At 38.2% G+C, this 19981-nt stretch overlaps 1 protein-coding gene across 4 annotated transcripts in view; it reads left to right on the top strand.

Moving 5' to 3' along the window:
* Nucleotides 1–19981, top strand: part of DCAF1 (DDB1 and CUL4 associated factor 1) — an 88787-nt gene that overhangs the window by 42089 nt on the left and 26717 nt on the right. For 3 of the 4 annotated variants that reach the window (XR_009505866.1, XM_059939769.1, XM_059939768.1), the window contains 11 exons: nucleotides 3552–3689; nucleotides 4707–5219; nucleotides 5530–5631; nucleotides 9256–9414; nucleotides 10757–10936; nucleotides 11422–11631; nucleotides 12810–12979; nucleotides 15746–15870; nucleotides 16794–18057; nucleotides 18642–18840; nucleotides 19778–19860. Coding sequence is in view for 3 of the 4 variants with exons in the window: in XM_059939769.1 (XP_059795752.1) it covers nucleotides 3552–3689; nucleotides 4707–5219; nucleotides 5530–5631; nucleotides 9256–9414; nucleotides 10757–10936; nucleotides 11422–11631; nucleotides 12810–12979; nucleotides 15746–15870; nucleotides 16794–18057; nucleotides 18642–18840; nucleotides 19778–19860 (3143 nt within the window). In the remaining variant the exon portion in view is untranslated. The remainder of the gene's footprint in view (nucleotides 1–3551; nucleotides 3690–4706; nucleotides 5220–5529; nucleotides 5632–9255; nucleotides 9415–10756; nucleotides 10937–11421; nucleotides 11632–12809; nucleotides 12980–15745; nucleotides 15871–16793; nucleotides 18058–18641; nucleotides 18841–19777; nucleotides 19861–19981) is intronic. The other variant, XM_059939770.1, reaches the window with a different exon arrangement.

Below are 19981 nucleotides of genomic sequence, written 5' to 3'. Positions count from 1 at the left end.
TCTACAAACAACAAATGCTGGAGAGGGTGTGGTGAAAAGGGAACCCTCTTGCACTGTTGGTGGGAATGTAAATTGATACAGCCACTATGGAGAACAATATGGAGGTTCCTTAAAAAACTAAAAATAGAATTACCATATGACCCAGCAATCCCACTACTGGGCATATACCCAGAGAAAACCGTAATTCAAAAAGACACATGCACCCGAATGTTCATTGCAGCACTATTTACAATAGCCAGGTCATGGAAGCAACCTAAATGCCCATCAACAGACGAATGGATAAAGAAGTTGTGGTACATATATACAATGGAATATTACTCAGCCATAAAAAGGAACGAAATTGAGTCATTTGTTGAGACGTGGATGGATCTAGAGACTGTCATACAGAGTGAAGTAAGTCAGAAAGAGAAAAACAAATATCGTATATTAATGCATGTATGCGGAACCTAGAAAAATGGTACAGATGAGCCAGTTTGCAGGGCAGAAGTTGAGACACAGATGTAGAGAATGGACATATGGACACCAAGGGGGGAAAACTGCGGTGGGGTGGGGATGGTGGTGTGCTGAATTGGGCGATTGGGATTGACATGTATACACTGATGTGTATAAAACTGATGCCTAATAAGAACCTGCAGTATAAAAAAACAAACAAAACAAGTAATACTAAACTTTCATTGGGTTATTTGTATGGAAACATGTTAATATAAATGTTTCAGACATTACATGAAATTTCTAAAAATCTTATATTTGTATTTGTATGGAAATATGTATGGAAATATGTTAATATAAATGTTTCAGACATTACATGAAATTTCTAAAAATCATATTTGTATTTGTATGGAAATATGTATGGAAATATGTTAATATAAATGTTTCAGACATTACATGAAATTTCTAAAAATCTTATATTTGTACTTGTATGGAAATATGTATGGAAATATGTTAATATAAATGTTTCAGACATTACATGAAATTTCTAAAAATCTTATATGTTCTGGTATAATGTTATAAGTAATAATCCTAGTTATTACTTTAAAATGTATATCTCAGAAATAACTAAAAAAAAAAATATAAATAAATAAATAAATAAATAAATAAATAAATAAAATAAAAAAATAAAAGCAACTAGAATGGGACTTCCCTGGTGGCGCAGTGGTCAAGAATCCGCCTGCTAATGCAGGGGACATGGGTTCGAGCCCTGGTCCGGGAAGATCCCACATGCCACGGAGCAACTGAGCCTGTGTGCCACAACTGCTGAGCCTGCGCTCTAGAGCCTGCAAGCCACAACTACTGAGCCCATATGCCACAACTACTGAAGCCCCGTGCCTAGAGCCCATGCTCCACAACAAGAGAAGCCACCACAGTGAGAAGCCCGTGCACCGCAAAATGAAGAGTAGCCCCAGCTTGCCGCAACTAGAGAAAGCCTGCGTGCAGCAACGAAGACCCAACGCAGCCTAAATGAATGAATGAATGAATGAATAAACAAAACCACTCAAAAAATAGTAATAAAAAGCAACTAGAGTAAAAAAGTTTCCTGCAGATTAACATAGCATGCTTTGCCACAGCATCAGTAGAGGCCAGATAATAGTAGAAAATGTCTTCGGAGAACTTCTGTAAACCTAGAAATATTGACCAAAATAAACAATTTTGGAGGGCAAAAGGGCAAACAGAAATTCTGGGTAACATGTAGATGGAAGGAAATAGTTGAAGTTAGTGTTTTAAGTTTCTTATACTGTTTGGAAATAGGGCAGGATGATAGACTTAATATTGATGGTACGTATATTTTCATATCAATAAGTATTTTATTTTATTATTATTATTTTAAATTAATTAATTTTTTTGGGTTGTGCTGGGTGTTCGTTGCTGTGCGTGGGCTTTCTCTAGTTGCTGCGAGCGGGGGCTACTCTTCATTGCTGTGCGCGGGCTTCTCATTGTCATGGCTTCTCTTGTTGCAGAGCACGGGCTCTAGGTGCACGGGCTTCAGTAGTTGTGGCACACGGGCTCTAGAGCACAGGCTTAGTAGTTGTGGTGCAAGGGGCTTAGTTGCTCCGCAGCATGTGGGATCTTCCCGGACCAGGGATTGAACCTGTGTCCCTGCATTGGCAGGCGGATTCTTAACCACTGCACCACCAGGGAAGCCCCTCAATAAGTATTTTAAAACAAAATTTCTCAAAATGTGTTTTCAGAGTGTTAATTTTTAAAAAAAAAACTTTAAAACTTGAAAATATATAGGAGAATGACACCATGACCCTAGGGAAGAGTTTAAGATATAAAGTGCACACGTTTAAAAGAAAATATTGCTAAGTATGATTATATAAAAATTAAGAACTTGTGCTTATCATGAAACACTGGTAAAAGACATGAGTGTTTCACAGAAAGTGGAAGTATGAATGGTTAGAAGGCATGAAAAAAAATGCTGCACTTCATTAGTAAATGAGAAAATTCAAGTTAAATGAAATGTTAATTTTTTATACCCACCATGGTGCAAAAAATTAAAAGTCTGATAGTAGCCAGATGTTGGTAAAGATGTAGGAAAAAAGAACTATTCGCTGTAGGAAATGTGAATTGTCATTTTGGAAAATAGTTTGGCCTCCTCTAGTAAAGTTGAGGAAACACACCTGTGACTTAGTACTGTTCCTAGGTGTCTACTCTAGGGACATGCTTGCACAAAAATAGGTATGGTTAAGCCAACAGAATAGCAGCAGCAGAATATGGAGATGAAGAGCATTTGGAGGTACACTGCCTAGGATGAGATCCCAGCTTTGCCACTTACTAGTTTTGTGACTTTTGGTAAGTTACTTAACCTCATTGTGACAGTTTTCTCTTCTGTAAATATAGAACTTACCTAATCATATAGGGTTGATATGAGGATTAAATGTTATGTGTAAAGCCTGTCTTATATTGAGTGCTATTTGTGACAATTACATGTAACCATATAGATGAATGTAAAAAACATAATGTGTAAAAGAAACAAGTTGCAGAAAAATACACATGGCACCACACAATTTATACAGTTCAAAGCATATAACGTTTAACAAAAGCCTTACAAGAAAATTATTAAAATTTAGTAATGCAGATACCCTTTGGGGGAGGGAGGAGGCAGGTGGTATAAGGAGGGGGGGACACATGGGAGGTTTCTGTTTCTTAAACTCGGTGGTAAATCACAGAGGTGATTTTCATTTTCTGTGGACTGTTAATGATAATGTTAATTGTGCATTGTGAACTTCAAAGAGAGATATAGAATTTTTAAGGCTCCCCACTTGGTCATGGAACCTTTTGGGTCTTAACAGCTAAAGTAGGACTACATTATGTGATTGTTGATCTTTAGCTTGAGTTTTAGTGGATAAATAGGATTTTGTTTCACAGTGCACAGATATTTTAACTAAACCACCTACTATTGTACATTGAGTTCACTTGGATTTTTTAAACTTATGAGCAATTTTGAAATGTTTTATTAAAAAAATTTTTTTACAAGACTGAAGTCTTTGCTTATAACTTTAGTTATGAATTTTTTTTTCCTGAATTGTGCTATTTCATTTCCTTTACTATAGGAAGGAATTGTTGAGAATCTTTTCAAATGGGCCCAAGGGGCTGATCAGCCACTGAGGACATATTCTACTGGTCTGTTAGGAGGTGCTATGGAAAATCAAGACATTGCTGCCAACTACAGGGATGAAAATTCACAGCTGGTAAGGACCATGTTAGAATGATTTTTTTTGCATAAGATAGGAGTGTATTCACTCGTTCTTTCTTGCTACTGAACTTGAATAGGTAGATCTTATTTGTTACCTTGTACTAGAGTATAGCTATAATTTCAGTATTTCAAGACTAATTTTCATAAGAGTTTTGATTGGACCTTTTTTTTTTTTTTTTTTTTTTTTTTTTACTAGAAAATAGCTGTTTTTCATCTTGTCAAGGATCATGATATTTTGTACCAGATAAATAGTACTATTCTCTTTCCCTTCCCAACATCTGGATTATGAAAAATTTCAAACGTATAGCAAGATATAATTTTACAGTGAACACCTGTATACACACCACTTACATTGTTGTGAATATTTTACCAAACTTATATTCATGACATACCCATTCATCCATTCACCCCTCTTTATATCCATCCACCATTCTTTTTTTTTTTTAATGCAGATTAAAAGAAATTGCAGACCTAATCACTCTCTCTTTTTAAAGCTAAGCATAATACTACAGTTTAGGATTGGCCCAAAAAATGAGTACTTAAAGGAAAAGGTAAAACATAAGTGGTGAACTTGAAAATTAGATTATGTAGTTATGTATAATGTGGATGACAATATTTCACAATATAACTTATGGCAGATAAAAGTTTCAGAAACCTTCATGTTTGATTTTCAAAGACACTTTTTAAAAATTGTGAATATGTCTAGTGTCTGCCTCTTCAGGTGTGATGGTCCACCCCAGCTTGATCCAGCCAGATATGTTGTGAATTAGGTGTTTTATGTGCAAATCTTCTGGTTTGGGTTCTCTGGGAAATTTTATGGGGAATGAGACTTTTAGCCATTATTTATTTCATCAAGCTGTAGGACTCAAGTCAACATATTTATCAAATCTTTACTATTACCAGGCATTGAGATAATTGCATGAGTATCCTTAAGTGGAAGTAAGAATTATTTGAATCATTTAAATTAAGATGCAGAAGAGACAACCCCTTTTATTCCAATATCTGTTGATAGGTGGCAATAGTACTTCGAAGACTGAGGGAGCTACAGCTTCAGGAAGTAGCTTTGAGGCAAGAAAGCAAGCGTCCTAGCCCACGAAAGCTCTCCTCTGAACCCCTTTTGCCTCTGGATGAAGAAGCTGTGGATATGGACTATGGCGACATGGCTGTAGATGTAGTGGATGGCGAACAAGAGGAAGCTTCTGGAGACATGGAGATCTCCTTTCATCTTGATTCAGGCCACAAGACCAGTAGCAGAGTGAACTCAGCAACTAAACCTGAGGAAGGAGGATTGAGGAAAAACAAGTCAGCAAAACAGGGTGACAGAGAGAGCTTTAGGAAAGCCAAGCAAAAGTTGGGTTTCTCATCATCTGATCCAGATCGCATGTTTGTTGAGCTGTCTAACAGCAGCTGGTCAGAAATGTCCCCCTGGGTGATTGGCACCAATTATACCCTTTATCCTATGACTCCTGCTATCGAGCAGCGACTTATTCTCCAGTATCTGACCCCTTTAGGAGAATATCAGGAGGTAAGCTTATTGGGAAGAGTAGTGTTCACATTTTGGGACCACTGTGTTTATTTCTGGGATATTTTGTGGTGTCATTTTATACATTGATGTGTTTTTACTCTAATACAGAAAAGTCTTTGCCTCAAACTGGTAAAGTCTTATGGAGGTCACTCCTGATAAGGCCTTTTCGATCAAAGTGTGTTTGTATGTTTATCTTCATAAAGGGGGGGAAGAGGCACCTCATTTCTTTAATCTTCTCTCCTCATAAAGGAATAGGAAATATGTGAAAATAAATTCAAATGTTAAGACTTGTTTTTGGTGTTGATTTCAGTTACTTCCCATATTCATGCAACTTGGATCACGGGATTTGATGATGTTCTATATTGACTTGAAACAGACTAATGATGTCCTACTTACATTTGAGGCACTCAAGGTAAAGTTCTTAAAAATATTAGGTCACTGAGCATTTTATTGACATGGATGTGCCTATATGTTTTGGTATGTAGCATCTCTGGATTTTATTGTTCAGGGTGGTGGTTTTTTTTTTTTAATAAATTTATTTTATTTATTTATTTATTTTTGGCTGCATTTGGTCTTTGTTGCTGCATGCGGGCTTTCTCTAGTTGCAGCGAGTGGGGGCTACTCTCCGTTGCGGTGCATGGGCTTCTCATTGTGGTGGCTTCTCTTGTTGCGGAGCACAGGCACTAGGCGCATAGGCTTCAGAAGTTGTGGCTCGCGGGCTCTAGAGTGCATGCTCAGTAGTTGTGGTGCGTGAGCTTAGTTGCTCCGTGGCATGTAGGATCTTCCCGGACCAGGAATAGAACCCGTGTCCCCTGCATTGGTAGGTGTATTCTTTTTGTTTTTGTTTTTTAAATTAATTAATTTTTGGCTGCGCTGGGTCTTCGTTGCTGCATGCGGGCTTTCTCTAGTTGCAGTGAGTGGGGGCTACTCTTCGTTGCAGCGCGTGGGCTTCTTGTGGTGGCTTCTCTTGTTGTGGAGCATGGGCTCTAGGTGCATGGGCTTCAGTAGTTGTGGCACGTGGGCTCAGTAGTTGGGGCACACGAGCTTAGTTGCTCCGTGGCATGTGGGATCTTCCTGGAATAGGGATCGAACCTGTGTCCCCTGCATTGGCAGGCGGATTCTTAACCACTGCGCCACCAGGGAAGTCCCAGCAGGCAGATTCTTAACCACTCTGCCACCAGGGAGGTCCCCAGGGTGTTTCTATTGCCAGATGTGTCAGTCGTGACAAATGAAAATTTCTTTTTTAGATAGAAGAAATAAGGCTTACCAAGTGCCTCCACAGAAATTCAGGGGTCAGTCCTAGAGGATTGAATGTTAAGGGAGAAAGTGGATCTAGACCTGAGAGTGGCCTCAGTTATTGTTACTGGATAGGAGGAGAAATTAAGTGTATATAGTACCTTAGGTCATACTACCTTTTAAGTATTCTGTCAGCTAACAACACTTCTTCTCAATTATTAACTATATACATATTGTATGATATTAGATTATTTAGAGTGAACAAAATATAAAGCAGAAAATGAGTAAAGAAATAGAGGCATACTCAAATTCAGTAAAGGTAAATGATTTTCTAGGTTGCAAAGGGGCTAAATGTAAGAGGGCAAGTATGTCTAGCCCACCAAATCCATACCTTTTCATGATAATTAAGGTAATCTGAAGGGAGAGAGGTTAAATGGAATGAATAATTTTGTGGCTATTATAGTTCTACCCAACAGGTAACTAAACACAGTACTATTCTGTGATGTTTACAATATTAGACAAATTAAGTCTCTGCTGTTTATTGTTTGGTTAAGAGAGACAGGCATGTAAGCCTATGATTTCTTTTAGATATTATAGATGTTGCGAAAAAAGTATGGGGCACAAAGGAAGGAATGGTCTGTTGCCCTTGAGAAATAGTAGCTTCTAGACAAGACCTCTGAAAAAGAGATAATGTTCTCACTGGCTGTTCAAAGTTAATTTCATTCCTGATATTCCAGAGCCACGCTTTCCAATAGAACTTTCTGTGACGATGGAAATGTTCTTTGTCTGTGCTGTTCAAAACAGTGGCTACTAGCCATATATGAGCACTTAAAATGTAGCTAGTGCCTCTGAGGCATTGAATTTTTAACTAAATTTTAATTAAATTAGCCATACGTGGCCAGTGACTAGTGCATTGGATAGCACAGTTCCAGAGTATATTGAAATTAAATAGAAATGAGGAAATTTGCCTTTCAGACCCCAGAAATTTTAAGTTTGGAGGGGGCCAGACATAAATTGGAGTAACATGTATTCCTATGTATGGGATGCAGTGTGTGTGTGTGTAAAGTGTGTAAACTCATGATTATGCTTTGAACAGTGGGATGAAGCTGGAGCTCAGAGTTGTCTCCAGTGACCCAAAGTTATTGCTTTCAGATGCAGCATCCTGTCCTGAAAAGGAAATAGTGGAAGAAGGGATTTGGGCAGTTGCTATTTCTGTAGGTCTTTGTATGAGGAACTGTAATGGGTGTCATTATTCAACTGTTTTCTGTGCAAACTCATATAAGGGATTAAAGAAAATGATATAAGGATGAACAGGGAAAAATCAGACAAGAGATCCTTCTTATAGGGAAATAAAAAGTATAGAAAGTTATGTGTACTGTTTTGTTCAAAAAGAAGTCTCAGTTGTGTAGAAGGAACAGGTGTTGAAGTTAGTATTGGGTTGGCCAAAAAGTTCTGGTTTTTCTGTAAGATCTTATAGATCAATAGAAACAAAATGGGTTAAAATAGTAAATTAAGAACTAGAACCTTATATGGAGGTACATTAATACAAGGAGAGAAAATAGAATCTTTGCCTACATGAGTGAGGTGAGCCAGGTTATGGGCCATGTTGAGCCAAGTAGAATTAAGGTTCTTGGTAAAGATTGAGCCTGTTTGTTCTCTGTTTCCCTACCTACTGATTCTGGCAGTGGAACTGCCACTTTATGGTAGTGACATTATTGGAAAAAGCACGTGCAGTGGCCTAAGTATTGGGGAGGGAACCATACATGGTTTAGTTGTTTCTTGGGGAAAGACTTGGTGGGAATGTGGTAGAGGTTTGTGTATCAGCCAAGTAAAGAGGGAAGGGATTTGAATTATATATAAGGATTAGTCTGAGTCTGTGTGTTAAGAGGACTTCTGAAGAGGGTACATACATGTTGTTTTTGCCATTGACCTTGGTGAAATTTATACAGGTATCAAATCATGTAATTACAAATCTGTGTTGTCTGTACCTACTGCCTGTATCACACCCAGAAGACACCTTGACATGAGAAACAGGAGGCCAACAGAAACAGGAGGCTCCAGTTCTCCTGAGGCCCCATCCACGTTGGCCTGGGTTCAAAGTCATTGAGTAGCCTGCTGCTTGCATTGTACTCCCTGCCCTTAAAATTGCCCAGAAGATCAGGTCCACCCAGAGAGGCTAGTAAGAATTGAACAGCAAGTTGACAAAACTTGATAACAAAGGCCTGTCTAATAGAGACTTAATAAAATAGTTCATTAATAAAGGTCTATTTAAAGTGCATTCTGATTAGTTCTAAAAATTTACTAATTTTGATAATTTGCTGAAGACTTTTCTTTGGGGATATATTGAGGATCAATTTAAAAGAAAGCAGAGTTTTGGATTTTATTAGATGATGAGTCAGTCAGTGACTGAGCCAAAGCTAAAACATAGAGCTGATGATGTTAAAAGGATTAAAATGGGAAGGGTAACAAAAATCCTTTAGGGAAGCTACGTAATAATAAAATGGTGTAGGATATGTCATTATGTACAGCAATATTCTTCATTTCTTGTTTTTCACCTTCATGAAAACCTTTGGTATTAGGAGGGAATATTATGGAATCCTAGAGTTTTTTTGTTTGTTTTGTTTTGTTTTTTTGTTTCCCTTAAGCAGTATTGGTTTTACTTCTGTTTTGAGGGAGTGGTTGTCTGCTTCAGAGGAGTCTTTGTGTTTAGCAACTGTGAAGAGATATTTGTTCTAGATTGTTCTGTGAAGAGATATTTGTTCTAGATTGTTCCACGGTGATGTGTGTCCTCTTTGTTTAGCACCTAGCATCTCTCCTGCTCCATAACAAGTTTGCCACAGAATTTGTTGCACATGGTGGAGTACAGAAATTACTGGAAATTCCTCGTCCTTCTATGGCTGCAACTGGTGTATCCATGTGCTTGTATTACCTGTCCTACAACCAGGATGCCATGGAAAGAGTAAGTCCAGTCCATTCAGATGTATGGGAATGGGATAAGGTGGGGAATATTCTGGTACATTCACAGGAAAACTTTTGGATAAGAAAAAATGAATAGGTGGATTAGGTTTTAATGAAAGAAGCAAGGAGCATGAATGTCTGATCTTTACAGAGCATTCTAAAAATGTAAAATTCTTTAGAAAAGGTCCAAAATATAAAATTTTGTAGTCCTTTTTTTCCTGACTCTCTGAAAGAAAAAAAACCAACAAAAAACCCAAGATGGATTGGGGTCACAGAACTTTTTTTTAGTTTTTGCCATTTTTACTGCATTAGAATTATTTTCAGGCTCTTCTCAGATGTCCCTCAGTGGAGTTATATTTTGCATTTTTGAGTCAGTCTATTATAAAAACAACAGATGATGCTTTGTGTATGTTAACAAATAGTTCGTGGTAGGGACAGTAAAATCATTCCAGTTGTTCTCAGGGCTCCAGAAGTACCCCCTCTGGTTTTTCTTTTTTTTCCAGCTAAGACTTTTTATTTAGTGATTTTTTAAAAAAGTGTAAGTGGGTTGTACATTTGAAAAGAAATGGGTCCCTGGACACCACTAGGGAAGCTCTTGTCATATCTATGCCTGGAATATTTTTCTAATATTCTGTGTGGTGTGGCTTTTCTGGTAGAGTGAAGTTGGTAAATTCTTCTTGGGTGGTGTCTTTATTCATCTTTGCATATTTACTATTAGGGTAATATATTGATTTTAATTTTTTTACTCCTTAAGATTCAGCATTATGCAAGGATATGTAATCTTTTGAGAGTAGTAACCTAATCTGTGTGTGTTTGTACAAAATTAATTGTGGTTAAGATAAAAAAGTATCAAACAAACCTGGGTAATGCTTCAGAATTCATTGTCTGACTTACAGGAGACAACAAAATGTGTGTGAACGAATCAGTGAGTGAATGGATATTAAACTTGTAGACTTTAGTATCAGAAGGCTCAGTCACTTTTATCAGGCTGGGGAAGTCCCTTATGTCTCTGAGCCACTTCTTCATCTGTTAGGTGGGACTACTAATATCTGTGTAACAGAGCGTTGTGAGCATTAAAGGATATAAATATTTGCAGAATTTAGCACTCAGTATGTTTAGGTGGAATTTAAATATTTCTCTAAATTTAGGTTGTTTTCAGGCTTGGAATAGATTGTTATAAAATTTCATTTGTAACTTAAGCTTTAAACTCAGAATGACTTGCCCAGGAGTGATTATTGTATTTTGCAAAGATGTCTATCTACACTGTGAATTTTTCTTCCCTTTTGTGAAGGTTCCTTTCCCCCAAATTTTTAAAAATTACGTTTTATTTTTATTTTTTGCAGGTTTGCATGCATCCCCACAACGTTCTGTCTGATGTGGTGAACTACACACTGTGGTTAATGGAATGTTCTCATGCTTCAGGATGCTGCCATGCTACCATGTTTTTCTCAATCTGCTTCTCCTTCCGGGCTGTATTGGAACTCTTTGACCGCTATGATGGTCTTCGTCGTCTGGTGAACTTGGTGAGGTTCTTCAGTGGCTTCTCTTTGTGAGGAGCGGGGGTCCTGCTTGTCTGGGCTGCCCTTCAGTGGCATTGAAGAGAGGAAGCTTCTGACTGGAGGAATTTTGCTATCATTTTTATGGATGAAGTCTTTTTTCCTCCTTCATTTACAAGTTTCTTTTCCTCTTAAGAGGACTATACCATTGTAAACTTGCCTTGAATATAGTAATCTTACAGGGGGAATTGCTTGATCCTTCTAAAAAGCAACAGTTTTGTGCCTCTCTGTCTTTCAACATGATTGAAAACTATGTAATTTTTCAATATAGGTTTAATGTTTTGCTTTCATATGGCTACTCTTAGCATGTTGTATGGACAGATGTACTTTGATGTTTGTCAATCTTCATGAGCACAAAAGTTGATTGAAGTCTTTCTCCTCTCCTTTTACTTTTCTCTTCCTCTTTGTTCTTCCTCCTCTTTTGCCCCATTCTTTTGCCTCTTTCTTAATAGATCAGTACTTTGGAGATTCTAAATTTGGAAGATCAGGGTGCTCTTCTGAGTGATGATGAAATATTTGCTAGCCGCCAAACTGGGAAACATACCTGCATGGCCTTGCGCAAGTACTTTGAGGCTCACCTGGCCATTAAATTGGAACAAGTGAAGCAGTCACTTCAGAGGACTGAGGGTGGCATTCTTGTTCATCCTCAACCCCCGTACAAGGTGAGAGGACCTTGTCTAAAAAGGAAACGTTGTTAGCACTGTCTGTAGCATCTTGGGCCTGAAATGCACATTCATATCAGTGGAGTCCACGTGGGATGTACATTGTTGGATTATACTTGCACTGTGTGGAGGCAGAATACTTGAAAATGGATGTAGGGAATTCCCTGGTGGTCCAGTGGTAGGACTTGACATTTTCGCTGCAGTGGCTTGGGTTTGATCCCTGGTTGGGGAACTAAGATCCTGCAAGTCACACGGTGTGGCCAAAAAAACCCACAAAAAAACAAAAAAAAAGAAAATGGATATATCGAGGACTTATTTTGCTCCCAGTTGTAAGTTTCTATTTCTGGGATACTAGAACTAAAAGATGAACTGAGATGTCTGTAAAAGGGCTTTCTTTTATGGAAAGTACTAGATATTCTACCTTCTTCTGTGTGGAATTTTTTTCTGAAAGGGTGCATCTATAATTCCACTTCACTGTCATTTTTGAACTTAGTATGTTTTGGAACAAAGATTAGTATCTGCGTGTTTTAAAAATCACAGATTGAAAAGAAACCAATTATTTTACGTGGTGCTTCTTTTTCTTTTTAAGCTGTGAAATATATGCACCAGTGATTTGAACATTTTGTTACCTTTTTGGGCAAAATGTATTATGAGTCTAGTTATAAATAAAAGATTAAACATCATTTATATATATTCATTGTTTCACGTGTGGGCTGTGGACTCAAGAAGTGTGGGATTTGAAAGATATTATTATTTAGCTTTATTATTAAAATCTGTTGACCACTGAGCTCTGCTGGAGAAGATAGCAGGCAGATTGAGTTCTTTAATAATATGTATCTCTGGGCTTCCCTGGTGGTGCAGTGGTTAAGAAGCTGCCTGCCAATGCAGGGGACACGGGTTCGAGCCCTGGTCTGGGAAGATCCCACATGCCGCAGAGCAGCTAAGCCTGTGTGCCACAACTACTGAGGCTGCAAGTCACAACTACTGAGCGCACGAGCCTAGAGCCCATGCTCCGCAAGAAGAGAAGCCACTGCAATGAGAAACCTGCACACCACAACGAAGAGTAGCCCCCACTCACCGCAACTAGAGAAAGCCCTCGCGCAGCAACAAAGACCCAATGCAGCCAAAAATAAATAAATTAATTAAAAAATAATAATAATATGTATCTCTCCTTTTAGGCATGTTCATATACTCATGAACAGATTGTGGAAATGATGGAGTTTTTGATAGAATATGGCCCAGCGCAGCTATATTGGGAGCCAGCTGAAGTCTTCCTCAAACTTTCTTGTGTCCAACTCTTGTTGCAGCTTATTTCTATTGCTTGTAATTGGAAGACCTATTATGCAAGGTGGGACCATGAAGTTAAGAGTCTGCTTTTTGCTAAAGTTAATGTTGGTTTTCACATAGTGTATGCTTAACAAACATTTGTTGAATTGAATTGAAATTTTGGACTTGAATCTGAGAAACTAGATTAAGCATGATAATTAAGCATGATAATATCATTTTAAATTTATAGAGTGCTTGGTCATGGTGATTATAAATACTGCAAAATAGGCAAGGATCATTATCTGTACTCTTACAGAAGTTACATAATCTACATGGCTACAGCTGCAGAGGTGGGGTTGAAGTCCTGTCTGGACACTGGAGTCCGGTATTCTTTGGTACTTAGACTTTAAATCTCTCTCTATTGCTTGACAACCATATATAATATTTATCTTACCTTCACATAAAACTGTATTTTTTGCTCTTGTTATGATTTTCACCATTCAGTTGAAAACAGAGCAAAGTGGGACAAGGCTCAGGGAAAAACAGGTAATGGAATCAGGAGGTTGGGTAGGTTCTATTTGAGGATGATGTAAAAAGAATTAAAACTATATTTTGGAAAAGGTGGAGTCTGAAGGGAAGATAGTAACAAAATTTATAAACAGTGGTTCTTGACCTCCTTTCCCTATCCACCCACTGCCATAAAGACAAGAGGTGCTTATTTAGGGTGCATATAGCTTGTTTGCTAAATCCCAGGATAATTAAATCTAGAGGAATACTTTTGGAGTGGCCGTTTTCAAACTTTTTGGTCTCAAGATCCCTTTACTGTATTAAAAATTATTAGAACCCCAAAAAGCTTTTGTTTTTACATCTATTGGTATTTAACATATTGGAAATTAAAACTGAGAAAATATAAAAATATTTATTTATTTAAAAATAATCTGAACCCATTGCTTTTTTAGCATTTTTTATGAAAAGTTTCCAAAATAAAACCAGGTGATTTCAGCAAGTTTTTAAAATGTCTGGTTTAATATCTCATATCTGCTTCTATATTCAATCTTTTGTGACATCACACATGACAAGCCTCTGGAAAGCTCTACTATACACTCTTGAAAGAATGAGAGTGAGGAAGGAAAATAACATCTTAGTGTTATTATAAAAATAGTTTTTATATCTCAGCACCTTTTGAAAGAGTCTCAGAGGCTCCTAGGGTCCCCTAACCACACTTCAAGAACCACTGTTTTAAAGTAGGTTATTATATTTACTTGGAGAACATTGCTTTAAAGATGATGGAAACTCAGAAGATAATGAGGAAGGTTATAAATACATTTTTTGAGTGGTAAATTCATATTTGATTACATAAGAAAATATAAATATGTCCTTTAAAAGCTTAACTTTAAAAATAAAATTAAATACTTGTTTTTGCTTAGAATATATAAAACCTTAGAAATGAAAATTATTCTTAGCCACTGTTAATTTCTTTAGTCTTTTTTCCATAATGTATGTAAATATACATAATTGAGATTATAGTATTTAATCAAACTCATCTTTTAAATGAAATATCTCAAAATACATAAAGATACAGAGAATAATATAACAACTACTCCATAACCAGGGTTGGCATTTGCTGTATTTGCTTCTTTTTCAGTTCCTTTCCATTTTCTGCCTCCTGAGAGTGACCAGTCTTCTGAACTTGGTGTGCATTCTCTCCATTCATTTTTTTATGCTATACATATGTGTGGGTGTGTAAACAATAATATATTACTTTTGTATGTTTTAAAGTTATATAAAGTATTATCCTATATATGTCTTTTGCAGCTTGCTTTTTTCACCCTTATTTTTATTTATTTACTTTTTAAATATAAGTTTCAGGTATACAGCCACCCTTATGTGTTTGAGATTTATGTGTTGATATTTATTTGAACTCTTGTATTTCTGTACTGTAGTTTATTCTCCTATTGATGAACATTTAGTGTCTTTTGTTTCTTTTTTTTCTGTTAAATGAATGGTACCACAAACCTCTTTTTGGAGTCTCTCTTGAGGATATGATGTGTATAACCTGGGTTCTAGTGTGTCTTCATTTCATCTATAGTGGATGTTGCCAAGTTGCTTGGAAAATGCTCATACTATTTTCTTCTCCCACAGCAGTCTATGGGAGTTTTCATTTTTATACCTTCTTGCCAATACTTGGTATTGTCAGATTTAAAATTTTATATCTTAGTTTTCTATTTCATTAATGTTGTATTTTGAGCCTTTTCATTTGTCCTTTAGAGTTCTTTGAAAATAATTGTCAGTAGCTGCAAAGTAGTTCATCATATGAGAGTACCATAATTTAACACATATATTCCTTTTGTCTGTGTAAGTTTTCTTAATTCTTTTGCTGTCCATGATGTGTTAATGGAGATCTTAATACATAAATACTTGTTTGTATTGAATACTTCTGATTATTTCCTTAGGACAGATTCCTAGAGGTGAAATTCCTGGGCCAAAGGTTATGAACGTTTTAAGAACTTTGTTTCATATTTCCAAATTATTTTCTGAAAAGAGCATCCTTATTTCTACTCCCACCAAAAGTTTGAGAGCATTTGTCTCTGTACATTTTCATCAGCATTGGGGATTATCCCTTGTTTTTAATCTTAGCAGTCTGATAGGTGAAAATTCCATCCCCGTGTTTTTTGAAATTAAAGTTGTGGTGACTTACAGGCCCTCTCCTGATGCCATGGCTAGGGACAGAGCCGTAGTCCCTACTACATCAGTAGTAGTTCTGATCCATTGTCTCTCTCTTTTAGCTGTTGTTGTTTCTTGTGGCTGTATCCTAGTTTCCCTTTGACTAATTCTTCTTCCTGTCCAGGAACGACACCGTGCGCTTTGCTTTGGATGTCTTGGCTATTCTCACTGTTGTGCCAAAAATTCAGCTCCAGTTGGCAGAATCAGTGGATGTGCTGGATGAGGCTGGCTCCACCGTCTCCACTGTAGGTAGGTTGTAGCTTGCCATTTTTGTTATTACGTGGTCTTTGTTTTCCTTTGCCATTCTGGTTGTTACTTACCTGACCTAATTTTACAGTATTAGAACAGAAGGTAGTAGAGGAGGGTACCTTGTAAGTCTTATAAGTCATGCCATTAGTTTCATATAAGGGAGTCATGGTAGTGAATTCAGGTTTTCTGGATGGTATAGGCATTTCCTCTATAATTGTACATGTGCATTCCTGAAAACCTTGTACTCTGCAGAGTGTTGTGCTAAAAATAGAATTTATGAGAAAAATAGATTGGGGCAGACAGTAAAAAACTTAAGCAACTTTGTAATCTGAGCCCTAACAAAATTAGTAATTGGCAAGCAGTGCAGAATGGATAGAAGCTATTATACACAAAAACAAAAGGAAAATACACTTTGTTTGAAAATACCCTTTATTAAGAGCAGGGCTGATGAGGGCTGCTGCTAAGGTGAGCATGGCAAGTTGTGTGACTGGCTGTGGGCCCTGGGGTGTACCACTCTGGGGAGAAAGCCCAAGGCATAGCCACTTGTTTTTAACTTGCTGCCACTATAGCAGCCAGGCTGAGGGCTTTTTCCTTTCCTGCTGAAGGTTTTTATTTATTCCCACTATTTTTGCTCTACTTACCCAGGAAAGTTTGTACATGACCCTGGGTGACTTCCACATAATACTGACGTCATTCCCCTATTTAACAACTGCATACAAGGTATTATGTCATAAAGATGCATTGTAGTAGAACTGATTGCATTTTATACAAACTATTGCTTATACTTTTTTTAAAAAAAGTGTAGTTTTCTTTAAAGTGGAACAAAATGAATAGAACTCTAAATTCTGACTCTGGAATAACCGTTGAAGTTGGCCATTAGTTTTATGAGGAATAATATAAAATGTTTATTTTTTCTCCAATAGGTATCAGCATTATTTTGGGAGTGGCTGAGGGTGAGTTCTTTATTCATGATGCTGAAATTCAGAAGTCAGCACTTCAGATTATCATCAATTGTGTGTGTGGCCCGGATAACAGAATTTCTAGTATTGGCAAATTTATCTCTGGAACTCCTCGGAGAAAGCTGCCTCAGACTCCCAAAAGCAGTGAGCACACTCTGGCCAAGATGTGGAATGTGGTCCAGTCCAACAATGGCATCAAGGTGCTTCTGTCCTTACTTTCCATCAAGATGCCCATCACAGATGCAGACCAGATCCGGGCCCTGGCCTGCAAGGCCCTGGTGGGCCTGTCTCGCAGTAGCACTGTCCGGCAGATCATCAGCAAACTGCCCCTTTTCAGCAGCTGTCAAATCCAGCAACTGATGAAAGAGCCTGTGCTGCAGGACAAGCGCAGTGACCATGTCAAGTTCTGCAAGTATGCTGCTGAGCTCATTGAACGGGTGTCAGGAAAGCCACTTCTCATTGGCACTGATGTGTCCCTGGCACGACTGCAGAAAGCAGATGTTGTTGCCCAGTCAAGGATCTCCTTTCCTGAGAAAGAGCTGCTTCTGCTGATACGAAACCATCTCATTTCTAAAGGGCTTGGGGAGACAGCAACTGTGCTGACGAAAGAGGCTGACCTGCCCATGACTGCTGCCTCCCATTCTTCTGCCTTCACCCCAGTCACTGCTGCTGCTTCTCCTGTTTCTCTTCCCCGTACCCCTCGCATCGCCAATGGCATTGCAACTCGACTGGGCAGCCATGCTGCTGTGGGTGCCTCTGCCCCTTCTGCCCCCACTGCTCATCCTCAGCCACGGGCCTCCCAGGGTTCACTAGCTCTGCCTGGCCCGTCTTATGCAGGCAACTCCCCTTTGATTGGTAGGATCAGTTTTATCAGAGAGAGGCCATCACCCTGCAATGGCAGGAAAATCAGAGTGTTGCGGCAGAAGTCGGACCATGGCGCCTACAGCCAAAGCCCAGCCATAAAGAAGCAGTTGGACAGACATCTTCCTTCCCCACCTACGCTGGACAGTATCATCACAGAATATCTTAGAGAGCAACATGCTCGCTGCAAGAACCCAGTTGCCACCTGCCCACCTTTCTCTCTCTTTACTCCTCACCAATGTCCTGAGCCAAAACAGAGGCGGCAAGCGCCAATAAACTTTACCTCAAGGCTAAACCGCAGGGCATCATTTCCAAAGTATGGAGGGGTGGATGGCGGATGCTTTGATAGGCACCTTATCTTTAGCAGGTAAGGAGAGGTTACCTCACTTCCTGGGAATTGGAATGATTTTTCTATTTAAGTCAAAGTATGTGGGCAATATCAGCATAAAGTAATTAGTCCAGAAAACCATCTGTTGGCCTGAAATACCAGGAATTATCACTGTGTGAATACATGAGCAATGTGACTATACCCCCTTTAGTCAACCATGGGTTCCTCGTGTGATTATTGGCAATATATTGTTAAGATACTGTGTTCTTACTATAACTAGTATGTTTTCTAGAACCCATGCAACAATCTGTCCCTAACTAGGCTCTCTAGTTTGTTTTTGTGCTGGTCCAAGTTGTCTCCTCTTCTCATTCCTTAAAAATCTTAAGTGAAGGTCATGGTATCCCAGGTTTTACACATGGGAATTTTTGTTATTGCTAAAATTTTTAAGTGAAGGTCATTTTCTCTCTTTTAAAATGAAGATGAACCACTGAAGGTCACTGATATTTTGGAAGAACCCATTTGAAACATAAATGCTTTGTTTTTCCTTCTGTCCTTCTAACAAGAGTTTTCTTTTTCTGAGTCCTTGCCTGTTCTTTGTCTCTGATTCTCTTTTGTTTGCCTAGGTTCCGTCCTATTTCAGTGTTCCGGGAAGCCAATGAGGATGAGAGTGGCTTCACCTGTTGTGCATTCTCAGCACGAGAGCGGTTCTTGATGCTTGGCACCTGCACTGGGCAATTGAAGCTCTATAATGTGTTTAGTGGACAGGAGGAGGCCAGCTATAACTGTCACAACTCAGCTATCACACACCTTGAACCTTCCAGGGTAAAGGTCCCTTCCTAGGTTATTCTCAGTCATTCTTCTAGGATAGGTTGGTAAACTGTGGGCTTGTGGTCTGACTGGTTGCCTGTATTTGTGCATAAAGTTGTATTGGAACACAGCTATGCTCGTACGTTTATGTATTGTCATGGCTACTTCTATGCTACCACGACAGAGTTGAGTACTGTAGTTGCATGCAACACAGACCATATGGCCTGCATAAACCTAAAGTATTTACTATCTGGCCCTGTGTTTGCCAACCCTTGTTCTAAGACCTGAACATAGACAGATTTTTAATTTGCTTCATTTGGAAACAGAGATTATCAACTGTGACCACTAAAGTTTTCTTTTTGTGTTGGAAGGAAATCTCAAAGTACTGTGAATTTTTAGGAGAACAAGCATATGATTCCAGTGGTAGTTCACAGTTTATTAACACTATTCTATGGATGAAATTGATGCCTTTGCTGTTTCTAAAAGTCAAGACTGTTAAGATGACAAGAATAATTTTCCTAATTTTAAAGTAAAGGAGGTTGACCTTTTATTGGGCTTTCTCTTTGAAAAGCCTTTAAGAATCCTTAGCTAGGAAGTCTAACAACTGTTTCCAGTTGACTGATATTTCAGATGAGAGAGATGGAGAAATATGGCCAAATATTAAGAAAGGAGGAACCATCTTTGACATCTTTCCAAGTGTCGCATCCCCCCACCCCCCGCCTTGGAACTATTATATTTTAGGAGGATTTAATATTCTCTTAAATTCAGTTATTTTTTAGGACATAGGAGGTACATGTTACTTAAGTCCTAGTAGCTTCTGACCATTTCTTGGTTCCTAAAAGTTTGTTTTCTTTATAATCCAACAATATATTTTATATTTTAGAATGCTAATGGAAGATGGCATTTATATAAACACATGATTACCCACCTTGGGCCTCCCATCTTCTTTTAGGACGGGTCCTTGCTGCTGACATCTGCTACTTGGAGCCAGCCTCTGTCTGCACTTTGGGGAATGAAATCAGTATTTGATATGAAGTATGTATCTACTTTTATCACCTAGTCTCTCTGTTTTACAATTTATCCCCTTCATCTGATTCTTTGATTTAAAGGCTTTTGGGAAGAAGAGGAATGCTATAAGTTATATTGCTGACTTCTC

This window comes from Balaenoptera ricei, chromosome 11, assembly GCF_028023285.1.
Source record: "Balaenoptera ricei isolate mBalRic1 chromosome 11, mBalRic1.hap2, whole genome shotgun sequence".
Taxonomy (NCBI): domain Eukaryota; kingdom Metazoa; phylum Chordata; class Mammalia; order Artiodactyla; family Balaenopteridae; genus Balaenoptera; species Balaenoptera ricei.
The sequence above is the reverse complement of the archived record's forward strand: the minus strand, read 5'-3'. Positions and strand labels throughout refer to the sequence as shown.